Below are 11769 nucleotides of genomic sequence, written 5' to 3' on the forward strand. Positions count from 1 at the left end.
CTCGACTGCCTCTTAGATTTAGTTTAGCGGGTCAGGCGGCACTCGCTCTTACTTGGCACATGCTGCATGCTGCGAGCTACTTGCCCCACTTGCCTAACTTATGGCCGATACATTCGATTGTTTACATCCAAAATTCTGTGTCCAGTTGTCATTCCTCTAATCTTTGTCCGAATCAGTTCTTTTCGTGCTGAGAATCTGGCGCACCTGGCCAATGTATCTGTGGCATTAACTGTGCCACCAGTGCGTCTGCAAGTAAAAGTAACTCAACGGTGCACCAGGTGTTCGTTTAAAGTAGAACATTATGAAAGCAAAAACTGAATGCAAAGTATCGAGGGAATATTCTAACTATTACAATATACTACTTAATAATTATATTCAGTTTTGATTATAATATTGTAAGCATTTAATCAATTAATCTCAATCTATTAGAGGCGATACTTTGTTGACAGTGTGCAAAATTGTAAAAATTGCCACAAAGTGGAACAATTAAAGCCGGATTTGAGATGATTGAGTGGCTAGATCGCTAGAAAAACGATACGCTTTGAATTAAGTGACGATGGATCAAGTGAGAGTTAATTAATTAGTTTCCAACCATAATGAGCTATGAGCAAAGTCACGGAGAAATCTGGGCCCCAGACAATTATCGGCATTGCTGTTCCGACTAACTGTGACCCATTTCGATTATTTTGGAACTGGGAGTACGAGTATCTATATCCATATATAGCTTTCTATACGTGTGGCACTGCGGAAGAGCAGTTAAAAGAACCGTAAATCACGAACGCCCTCTGTTGCATACAAAATGAGATAGAAATTTCACTTTTCATTTCAGCAGTAAGGCACACGCAATCGAAAAAAATCCATTGGCGCTGTCAACAGGAAATTTCGATTATTGATTTGTTACTTAAACATCTGATAAACATTTAGATAAGCTCCGACCAAATAATTTACACTTTTAATATTTTCATTGAACAAGGTTTTAGATGTTTAAATGTGCTTTTATTATAGGTATTTTTTTTTTTTCATTAGAGCTTTTCGTTTCCCAAATTCTTTATAATATTTTAACATGTTTTGTCTTCATTCAGCAGACTAATTTGTATAATAATTTCATAGTACAAATTCTCTGCTAAATGTCTTTCTCTTTGCCATCCTTGACTTGTAATAAATAAATAAGTTAAATAAATAATTTAAACTATACTTAAATTATTATTTGGTTGAACGCTCGCTGAGGCTGAGGTAAATCTGAATCCTGACTCGCTACCAGCTCGCCGTTATCCCTGGTCTTGCATTGTCATCCTGGTCAGCCAAAACCGAAACAAATCATCTACCACTCCTTCTCCAACCAGACGGGCTGCTGGGTGTGCGAGTGGGAGTAGACCACCGGCACGGGTGCCTGGACGGGAACGGGTGCTGCGGCATAGGCGGCGGCTGCCTGGACGGGAAGAGCACGGGACAGCATTTGTCCGATGGCCAGCACCAGCAGGATGACACCCACGCCCAGTCCCTTGATGGAGACGACGGTCAAGGCCGCCAGCAGGGTGGTGATCACGCCCACGACAAAGGCGCCGGGCACCAAGGCGAAGCTGATGCGCCGCAGGAAATGATGGCCAAAAGTACGACTTTCTGGAATAATGAAAAACACACAAATTTATTTACCACAATATCAAAAAAATATAGAAAATTTAAGTTCTTCAAATGTAAGCAGAACGTTTGGCTAATATGTGTGAGGAGATAAGCTTTTTAAAATCGAAAATGATAAATTGATATAGAAGTTTACACAGTCAAGATGCACTATTTCACTTTTATTATCCTAAATATTACAACTAAGATCAGAATGTATTAGATCACTTTCTCTGGTAACTTATTATCACGGAAAATGTCCTCAGCAACACTGTAACCAATTTAGAAAGATCACTAACCCGCCACATCCGAATCCGAATCCGAGCTGTTGGCCGCCTGCTGCTGACCCAGCACCAAATCACATGCCAAAAAGAGGCAGACGAGGGCGAACACAATCTTCTGGTTGGCGGCCATTTCGATTTGATTTGACTGTTGGTGATTTGATTCCTTGAGGATGAGTATCTGGTAATCCGTTCGACACTGCACTGCTCGACTCCGACGCTGGCTAACAATTGAATGGAGGGTTCACATTGACATTGGCTTTTATCGAGGGTCTGGGCCGGCTTACTGGGCGGCTACTTGAAATTCGGGAGCCGGACATCGCGTAGCCGCAGCGTAGCACGAACGTGCGCCAAAACAAGCAAATCGTGTCGAAGCCATACGACTCGTACTGAAATTACACTGTACCGTCCCATTGATGCCGGCACACTGGAAAAAAAGTTTATTTTAACCAACAAAGATTCCGATGAAAGTATGATGCTGCATCAATAAAATCATTTTTACACAGTTCTATGATTTGAATATGCTTATGCTATTATGCTTTTTAACTTGTCACAATTTGGCTGATTAATACATGGCAAGTGGATAACTTCCTATTTCTTGCAGTCTATATTTTTGAATATGCATGCAGTCAGTCATTATTTTCACTACCTCTAAGGGCCCTTTTTCGGGCCCAACGCATTTGGGGGTGTGCTGCATAGGAACTTGGACATGGAATGGAACTTGGACATGGGCATTCTTTCACGACGCGTGTCTATATTGAGGGCAGCACCCAGGTCTTCGCATTCGATTCGCTTTCATTTTTCGTCGCGGGCCGATAATGATTTATCAGCTAATTAACAATGTCGTACTGCATTTTAATTTATAATCTATACATGCGGCTTAAACTGCAACTATGTTTAGCCATTCGACTGAGTAACGGATGTTCATTGATCAATGCTTGGCATTCCACGCCCTCGGCATCGCAATTCACTTTCATTAACGGATATTGTATATATGAATATGCAAATCACATGTGAGTAATGCGTACATTATTTTAACATATTTTACAGTTTTACTTGCAGTTTTCCCTTTAGATGATCTGGGTGCCTCTAAGAGTTTGGAGTATTTAAAATATTCACCGTAAATTTTGTGAATCATTGACTTTTTAAGAACCCTTTTCCTCACATACAATATTTATGTTTAAATTATTATCATATTCCGTGGATTTTGGTAGTCTTGTATGCACTTATTTTCGGACTGGATTAGCGGGACAGAAGATAAGATTAAGTTTCGTCTGCTACTTGTTACCAAAATATAGTATTGAGAAATGCGTATCGTAGTGCGGACGGACATGTTATTGGGGAAATAAAACCATGACTACCGCAATAAAGATTTCCCTACTGCGAGTTGGAGTATTTGTTTGCTAATTGTGTGAAAGTAAATTAGGTGACCAAATCGGTAAAGCGGATTTTTCGCAACGCTAGATATATAGAATTTACTTTCTACTCTGGATTTTGAGATCGATCTGCCGCCTGCGCCAGTTTTGTCAACAACTTTCCCATGCGATGGCCGTCAAGCGTTAATTGGAGGCGTCTCATGTCTGAAGACCGTAGTCTGAAGTGGTGGGTTTAAAGAATGGAGTCGGGAACCGTTAGCAGGCTACTTAGAGAGACAGCGTTATTTATGGTCAATACCGCGGGGTCCCGGGGGCAATTAAAGCTAAAAGAAATCAATGAGCGAGATCACTGAGAAATTGCAGGCCTACTCTAGTTTTATTTTTTTTCGCAACTACTTCTAACACAGACATCGACTTGTGCGACTGGCAATTTAATTGAAGAGGATCCAGCACAAGAATCGTGTTCTAGCGGTGGTGGCAACCTGCAACTTGCAACATTGCAACTGGCAACAGGTTGCTGATGCAGCGGCCACTTCTCGCCACTCTTCTCAGTTGTCTCTGTGCTCAATTCCAATGCCAATTCCAGCCTCAGAATGCAGCTAACTCTGGCTTTTCAGCCGCTACTCTGCTGCTTTTCTTCAGCTTTCTTCGTAGTTGATAAAACGCTTGGCCATCGCCGATCGTGCCACATTTTGCAGCAGGCCATTGCAGAGGTTGCACCAAGATTAATTCACGCAGACCCACAGCCAACTGACATGCAACAGAGATGAGCGACTTGGTGAGGTTTCTTTTACTGAGTGTGCTCTGTAGTTCCCTGGCTCTGGCCCAGGCCAGCAGTAGCGATGGCAACCAGGAGACATCCACCGTTAGCCAGGAGGCGGCTAGAGGTTTGGCCAGCAGCTATGAGCCGGAGGACAAGCAGGCGCTGCGTAAAAACTCGCACATTTTCATGGGCATCTACAAGAACTACAAAAGCACCTATTTGGGCAACAAAACGACCAGTGAGTACAAGAAACGCCTGCGAGATCGCGTGAGTGCTCCGCAAATGGCGGAAAATGAGACACCTGAAATGGTTGAGCCCGATCAAGAGGACCAAAGGGATTCCCTGGCACAGGAAATTCGTCAGGATGCCCAGGCCGAGGCTCTGATGGAGACTCAAACAGAGTCCCCCAACTACGATGATAGTGAATCACTAGCCGCCAAAAAACGACGCAAACGCAAGCGCAAGGATCGCAACAAGCGAAAGGACGAGGTGGAATCCGAAACGGATCAGCCCGATCCTGCGCCGGAGGACGAGACAATACAGCGGTACAATGTGGGTCCTGGACTGAACGTCAGTCTGGACATGAGCAACGATATAGTGCATGTGAAACTGGATGGCGAGAATCTCAAGGAGATCATTGGAGCTCGCTGGTTAACCTTAGATAATAGTGAAGAAGGTGAGTTCTACTGCTATCTTCATATTTGAAAACATTACTTTACTGTTTATAATTTCATCAGGTCGCGGCAAGAAGTACGACATGATCACCAAAGTCTTACCACTCTTCATTCTCCCCTTCCTCATCCAATCGGCCATTGTTCCATTTCTGGTCACCAAGCTGAAACTGCTCCTGGTCAAATCGATTCTTGTGGGCAAGCTGGCCATCTTCCTGCTGATCATCTCGGCCATCAAGAATGGCAACAAGATGGTCCAGAGCTACGAAGTGCCCTCCTACTGGGCCGGCGAACCAAGTCGGAGATCGGAGTTGGCCGCCGCTGCTTCCTCGGCAGCTGCCGCATACAATGGCTATCGGGTGGAGGGTAAGCCAACCACCTGGATCAGCTAGGCGGTCTCACATGGCTATAAGTTTCGGTTCTAGGCTTTTAGTGTTTCCAAATAAACATATACACAAATCGGGTTGATGACCATACTTTTTCTTTTAGTTCATATGACAATACTCTTACCCAACAACAAAAAAAGGAATAGTAGAAAACTAAAAAGAACTCTAAAATCCGTAATTATTAAACCACCTGTAGCTAAAACCGGTGATTTAAAGTCTGCTTTAGAATCCATAAATATCAGAGATCCATAAACCCGAAAAAAAGTGATTGCAAAATCGTGTGCATGATATATGTTAAATAACGTATTTATTGATAGCATTTGTTGTGGTAATAAATTAGAGGTGGAATCAAATAAATTAACTTAAATGTAGGTAAACAGTTTTCGTGGGACTCGACCAGCGCCCCAATCCTGGATTCCATTTCCAGTGGAGCATCCATTTAGTAGCAGGAGTACTGCCTTTCCAGCTGGACGCACACATCGCACTGGAGTCGGAATCCCCAGACCAGCTTGCAATTGCACCTCCTCTCGGTTCTCACGTGCTGGGATCTCACTCGGTATCCGCACACGCGGCACAACTGCTGGCAGGAGAGGCGTTCCTCCAGAGAACCACTGCCATCCTTGGAGCACTGGCGACCCCGTGTTCCTTTCCACAATCCGGTGGCATCGCGTTCGCAGTAGTTGGGCGAGTCCTGCATGAAGACCAGCGAGTCTAGGGGAATGTTCTGCCACATAATCTTTAGATTGCTACTGGCTCCTTCTAGTTGGATGGCATCGTCGTACATTTGGAGGAGATCCTGGGCAATGGCTTCGAATGGCTTTAGTACCGCCACACACTCCTCCTCCTGGCATTCACCCTGCACAGCTCCTGGTTGCTTGCACCGGCATTCCTGTTCCAGTGATCTTTGTAGTAGAGCTCCCACCACCCGTCGATTGTGACCGATGGCTCCTGATCCCGATCCGAAATGCTTCTCGTACTGCTCCAGTGCCTTGGTGGGTTCGTGGGCACAGGGTACATTCAGAGCATTTTCCGTGCATCCGCATCCGGCGATTACTCCATTGGCACAGTCCTTGGTCAGAGTATGGACTATGGCTGCCATGGAAATGGCCGCCACATAGACATCCTCCCGATTTGGTGAGTTTTCCTCCGGCTTGGAATTCTTCTGCACGAAATCCTGGCTCGGACAGTTCCATCGCTGCCACTGGAAACTCTGTTGGCAGCTGTCGAGGGCCTGTTTCAGCCCCTTGCCGGTTATATCCTCCCAGGAGAGTGGTGCCTGGAACTGGGTGTACTGGTAGTAGCTCATGGGCTCCAAAACTGCTGCCAGAGTGCTCGTAATACCCATGAAGAATGTGATGGCAAAAATCATGTTGTCTGTTTATATTGTTGTTATGGTGCTATCTCTGCGATGTCGTTAGATCGACTGAATGATGATGAACCGGGTCAGCACACTTATATAGCCTGCAAATCCCAAGCCAGGGCGCCCTCCTGGGGCCGGCCCGTGGGAATTTCGGGCCTGCTCAAAAAACCGGAAATTTGCCGTTTTCCACTTGGAAATTTTGCATGGGCAGGGGGTAGGAACTCCCGGCAATGGACGGGTACAAAAACCCACTGGCAGCCCGAGACGCAATTGCGGAGCAGCCCAGTTTCCTGGTTGACTACCTGCTCTCGTCCTGCGCCGGCGGAGGTGAAGGATCCGCCTTGCTGCGAGCAAGTTTCCCACGCTTAGGCAGGTAGAGCCGTAAACGGCACCCGACGTGCTCATGAATGAAGCCCAGTCGAGTCCATTCAATACGGCCGGATTTTCCCGGACTCACACTGCACAACATCAATGCCCGATACGGGGACGGGTTTGTTTGGGTTTTGGACTGGTCAAGCCAATTATATAACAAAACATATGACCAACAGTATATACACGTATAATCTGGGAAATTAATTGTCCTTTGTGGTGAGCCGGCGGGAACTGCCAGTATTGTTGCTATATTATTTAAAAGTTAATACCCAGGATTATGGTGTTAAGCACCATTAGGAACAGATATCCAGATATTGGTAACGGATTTTTTTGGGATTTTTTTCAGATGAAAATTTGTGCATGCCTAAAAACAATACCTCAGAAATGATAAGAGTTAAGCAATATTAGCTACAGCATTTAATTATAGTACTCGAAAATAAAAGGTAAACACTTATATTCAGTTTCATTTGACCATGAATATAATCTCTTTAAAATAATGGCTTGTTGTCACTTCAAAGATAATGCAATTAGTAAAAGTTAAACATCTGATTATTGACCATCAAAAATGCGATACAAAGGGCTTATAATCATCAAGTGGCCATACTTGTGTTGTAAATACATCTATAATATTTTTTATGGGAAACTTCCCCTTTACAGAACACATCTCACAAAGCCAAAGTCATTATAAAGTACTTCAGTTCCAGGCGTTGCGAAAACGTGTGCGGAAATTTCGATGTTTGGGTTTTAACACAATGAAAATACCGATTCTCTAATTAGGTCGAAAGTCCTGTCTGCGTAGCACCGGAAAAGGGTTTTTTAGGACCTAAGCGCCGGGTAAAACAGAAACAGAGAAGGATAGCGGGATCACGTAGGATCGCAGGTAGTAAAAAAATTGCTCAATTGGTGTTCGTGAGCCTGAGTACAATCACACATATGGGCCTTGACACTGGAAGTTCCTCGGGGCTCAGCAACCAGCTTGGAATTCCGACTTGACGAGGAAAAACGCGCCAGATCTTTGGCATTTCTAAGTTTAATCAAAGCGCCATGACAGGGTCCATAAATTCGGGCGATTGTCAGCCGCACCGGCACTCGTTCCCTACATATGTTCCGGCTAATACCCAAAAAGCAGCTCATCGACTCGCGATTAGATTAGCAATCTGCAAACGCAGTCAGTCAATTAAGATATAGGGGCCCACTTGAGATTCCCCCACTACATAACCTGTCGCTATTTTACCAAGGAGAACGCTTAGTTGCGCTTTGGACTCCGCTCGTGCCGGATTAACGTGCTATGATTGTCACCGCGAAGTTGGTGGCCATTGGGCTGGGCCTCGCGCTCACGGCCTTCACCGTATCGACCATTGTCCTGGCCGTCCAGAAGGCGAATCTTAAGAGTGATTTGCGCGATGCCCAGGAGAAGTTGGATCTCCTGGAAGCGGGATATACGAGCACAGCTGCTCCGACAACAGCGAGTACTGCGAATCCTGGAAGCACAGCTTCTCCAGGAAGCACAGCTGAGCCGGGAAGCACAGCTGAACCCGGAAGCACAGCTGAGCCCGGAAGCACAGCTTCTCCAGGAAGCACTGTGACACCTGGTTCCACTGCTTCAACAAGTGAACCCGGCACTACTGCATCCCCCGAAAAAATCGACTACCGACTGCCCGGAACTCTGAAGCCCACCCACTATGATCTCTATCTGTTTCCCAACATCGAAACTGGTGAATTCAGTGGACAGGAGACGATTACTATTACAGTTGAAGAGGCCACCGACCAGATCGTCCTGCACTCCCTCAACCTAAACATTTCGAGTGTATCCATAATGAATACTGGCAGTGATACTTTGGAGATCCTGGAGACAACAGTAGATGCTGTGAGGGAATTTTTAATATTCCAGCTGAACGAACCACTGACAAAAGGTAGGACAGTAAGGCTGCACATTGGATTCGAAGGATCGATGGCCAACAAGATTGTGGGACTGTACAGTTCGTCGTATGTGAAGGAGGATGAGACCCGCAAGTGGATCGCCACCTCCAAGTTCGAACCCACCTACGCTCGCCAGGCTTTTCCCTGCTTTGATGAGCCAGCATTGAAGGCCGAGTTCACCATTACTCTAGTGCATCCTTCTGGGGAGGATTACCATGCCCTGTCCAACATGAACGTGGACTCGAGTGTCAGCCAGGGAGCCTTCCAGGAGGTCACGTTTGCAAAAAGTGTTCCCATGAGCACTTACTTGGCCTGCTTTATTGTCTCCGACTTCGCCTACAAGCAGGTGAGCATTGACACTAAGGGCATTGGAGAAACCTTCTCCATGAGTGTCTACGCCACTCCGGAGCAACTCGACAAAGTGGATCTGGCTGTGACCATTGGCAAGGGAGTCATCGAGTACTACATTGACTACTTCCAAATCGCTTATCCGCTGCCCAAACTCGATATGGCTGCTATTCCCGACTTCGTCTCGGGCGCCATGGAGCACTGGGGATTGGTCACCTACAGGGAAACATCGCTTTTGTACGACGAAGCCACGAGTTCCGCCACCAACAAGCAGCGCATCGCCAGCGTAATTGCCCACGAATTCGCTCACATGTGGTTTGGAAACTTGGGTAAGCTAAATGGCGGTTTGCATAGATCGGAATTCGTATTCTTAACCGTAACTCCAATTATCTTCCATAAGTAACCATGAACTGGTGGAACGATCTGTGGCTAAACGAAGGATTTGCTAGTTTCGTTGAGTACTTGGGCGTAGATGCCGTCTATCCAGAATGGAAAATGGCAAGTGCACCTAGGTTAATTAAGGTTACATCCAACTTATTTACATATCATATCAATAGCGCGATCAATTCACGGTGAGCACTTTGCACAGCGTACTCACCTTGGACGGAACCCTCGGATCCCACCCGATAATCCAGACCGTGGAAAATCCGGACCAGATCACGGAGATTTTCGATACCATCACGTACTCCAAGGGTTCCTCTCTCGTCCGAATGCTGGAGGATTTCCTGGGGGAGACAACCTTCCGCCAGGCGGTTACCAATTATTTAAATGAGTACAAGTACTCCACGGCGGAAACGGGTAACTTCTTTACAGAGATCGACAAACTGGAATTGGGATACAATGTCACAGAGATTATGCTAACATGGACGGTGCAGGTAAACACATAGACGTTTACTTCTAAGTTCGCGAATATTTCAACACCCCATTCCTTTTTTGCAGATGGGTCTGCCAGTGGTCACGATCGAAAAGGTGTCCGATACGGAATACAAATTGACGCAGAAGCGCTTCTTGTCCAATCCAAACGACTATGACGCCGATCACGAGCCCTCGGAATTCAAGTGAGTGTGCAGAACTTATTGCCTGGACGCTATCTGATCGCGAATTTCGCACATACATTATATAGCTACCGTTGGTCGATCCCCATCACATATTTCACCAGCTCGGATTCGGTGGTGCAGCGTCTGTGGTTTTATCATGACCAGAGCGAAAGTAAGTGGTGTCGTCTGTATGCTGGAGCACGGCTCCCCAGATCTTTGATCTCTAACTTGTTATATATTTTGTTTGACAGTCACTGTAACTGTTCCCGCTGCCGTCGAGTGGATTAAGTTTAACGCCGATCAGGTGGGCTATTATCGCGTTAATTACGATACCGATCTGTGGAATGATCTGGCCGATCAGTTGGTGGTACAACCAAGTGCATTCGGCTCTGTGGATCGCGCTCATCTCCTCAACGATGCTTTTGCCCTGGCCGATTCCACTCAGTTGCCCTATGCAACGGCCTTCGAGTTGACCAGATACTTGGACAAGGAGACCGATTATGTTCCCTGGAGTGTGGCTGCTTCCCGTCTGACTTCGCTTAAGAGAACACTCTACTACACCAGCACCTATGCCAAGTACAAGAAGTACGCCACAGCTTTGATTGAGCCCATCTATACCGCACTCACCTGGACAGTCGGCGAGGATCATTTGGATAAGTGGGTAGATTCTTTAAGAGATGTGTGTATTTTTTATATCATTCCCCTGCATCTCTAGCCGCCTTCGTGTCACTGCTTTGAGTGCCGCCTGTTCTCTGGGTCTGGAATCCTGTCTCACTGAAGCCGGAGAGCAGTTCAACGCATGGCTGGCCAAGCCGGAGGATCGTCCAAAGGCCGATGTCCGTGAAACTGTCTACTACTACGGAATACAGTCCGTTGGAAGCCAGGAGGATTGGGATGCAGTCTGGGAGCTGTTCGTCAACGAATCCGATGCCAGCGAGAAGTCCAAACTGATGTATGGCCTGTCTGCCATCCAGATTCCCTGGATTTTGCAGCGCTACATTGACCTGGCGTGGAACGAGGAATACGTGAGGGGTCAGGACTACTTCACCTGCCTTACCTACATCTCTGCGAATCCAGTTGGTGAGTCCCTGGTTTGGGACTATGTCCGGGAGAACTGGCAGCGACTGGTGGACCGATTCGGACTCAACGAGCGTTATTTGGGCAACCTGATTCCCTCGATCACTGCCCGCTTTAGCACCCAAACCAAGCTGGAGGAGATGGAGCAATTCTTCGCCAAATATCCGGAAGCTGGAGCCGGCACAGCTGCCCGGGTGAGAGCTCTGGAAACGGTTAAGAACAACATTGTTTGGCTGGCCGAGAACCTGGAGGGTGTGGACGCCTGGCTGGACAAGCAGCCACTGTAAAAAGTCCAAGGAAGTGGTCTTGCGACCATGGTTACCATTAAACATGTACTCATCTAATTGCCATTATAAAGCAAAAATTTGCCGAACAAGTGGAAATAAAGATAAGCTTAGTTATTGGAAAAACTGAAATTACACCTCCATAAATAAGCAATTATCCATTGGACTGATTGGTAACATGGGTTGATAATCAAGTTTGGGTGGGTGCCACTATTGGACACGAAAACTTTTGATTGACATTTATTGCACGTCCAAATTTTCGCACTAAATTTGACAT

At 46.2% G+C, this 11769-nt stretch overlaps 4 protein-coding genes across 4 annotated transcripts; 2 read left to right on the forward strand and 2 right to left on the reverse strand.

Moving 5' to 3' along the window:
* Positions 1-979: 979 nt before the first annotated feature.
* apn (apnoia) lies at positions 980-2138 on the reverse strand. The gene is made up of 2 exons (NM_142013.3): positions 1917-2138; positions 980-1620 (listed from the first exon to the last, which is right to left on the reverse strand). The coding sequence occupies exons 1-2, from the start codon at positions 2029-2031 to the stop codon at positions 1322-1324; spliced, it is 414 nt and encodes a 137-aa protein (NP_650270.1). The 5' UTR covers positions 2032-2138; the 3' UTR covers positions 980-1321.
* A 1815-nt stretch (positions 2139-3953) lies between these two features.
* On the forward strand, positions 3954-5171 carry Osi22 (Osiris 22). Its single transcript, NM_169501.2, has 2 exons — positions 3954-4713; positions 4775-5171. The coding sequence occupies exons 1-2, from the start codon at positions 4041-4043 to the stop codon at positions 5098-5100; spliced, it is 999 nt and encodes a 332-aa protein (NP_731783.1). The 5' UTR covers positions 3954-4040; the 3' UTR covers positions 5101-5171.
* Positions 5172-5376: 205 nt separating this feature from the next.
* wntD (wnt inhibitor of Dorsal) lies at positions 5377-6523 on the reverse strand. Its single transcript, NM_142015.2, has one exon. It carries the CDS (start codon positions 6461-6463, stop codon positions 5534-5536), a length of 930 nt encoding a protein of 309 aa, NP_650272.1. The 5' UTR covers positions 6464-6523; the 3' UTR covers positions 5377-5533.
* Positions 6524-8072: 1549 nt separating this feature from the next.
* CG8773 (uncharacterized protein) lies at positions 8073-11613 on the forward strand. Its single transcript, NM_142016.3, has 7 exons — positions 8073-9423; positions 9495-9592; positions 9652-9969; positions 10034-10152; positions 10218-10303; positions 10383-10788; positions 10847-11613. Exons 1-7 carry the CDS (start codon positions 8115-8117, stop codon positions 11493-11495), a joined length of 2985 nt encoding a protein of 994 aa, NP_650273.2. The 5' UTR covers positions 8073-8114; the 3' UTR covers positions 11496-11613.
* The last annotated feature ends 156 nt before the right edge of the window (positions 11614-11769 follow it).

This window comes from Drosophila melanogaster, chromosome 3R (assembly GCF_000001215.4).
Source record: "Drosophila melanogaster chromosome 3R".
NCBI lineage: Eukaryota > Metazoa > Arthropoda > Insecta > Diptera > Drosophilidae > Drosophila > Drosophila melanogaster.

Coding starts and splice junctions, on each gene's coding strand:
- Osi22 (NM_169501.2), top strand. CDS start 4,041: ATGAGCGACTTGGTGAGGTTTCTTTTACTGAGTGTGCTCTGTAGTTCC. Junction 4,714..4,774: donor CTTAGATAATAGTGAAGAAG/GTGAGTTCTACT, acceptor TAATTTCATCAG/GTCGCGGCAAGAAGTACGAC.
- CG8773 (NM_142016.3), top strand. CDS start 8,115: ATGATTGTCACCGCGAAGTTGGTGGCCATTGGGCTGGGCCTCGCGCTC. Junction 9,424..9,494: donor CATGTGGTTTGGAAACTTGG/GTAAGCTAAATG, acceptor ATCTTCCATAAG/TAACCATGAACTGGTGGAAC. Junction 10,304..10,382: donor TTATCATGACCAGAGCGAAA/GTAAGTGGTGTC, acceptor TTTGTTTGACAG/TCACTGTAACTGTTCCCGCT.
- wntD (NM_142015.2), bottom strand. CDS start 6,463: ATGATTTTTGCCATCACATTCTTCATGGGTATTACGAGCACTCTGGCA.
- apn (NM_142013.3), bottom strand. CDS start 2,031: ATGGCCGCCAACCAGAAGATTGTGTTCGCCCTCGTCTGCCTCTTTTTG. Junction 1,621..1,916: donor TTCGGATTCGGATGTGGCGG/GTTAGTGATCTT, acceptor TCATTATTCCAG/AAAGTCGTACTTTTGGCCAT.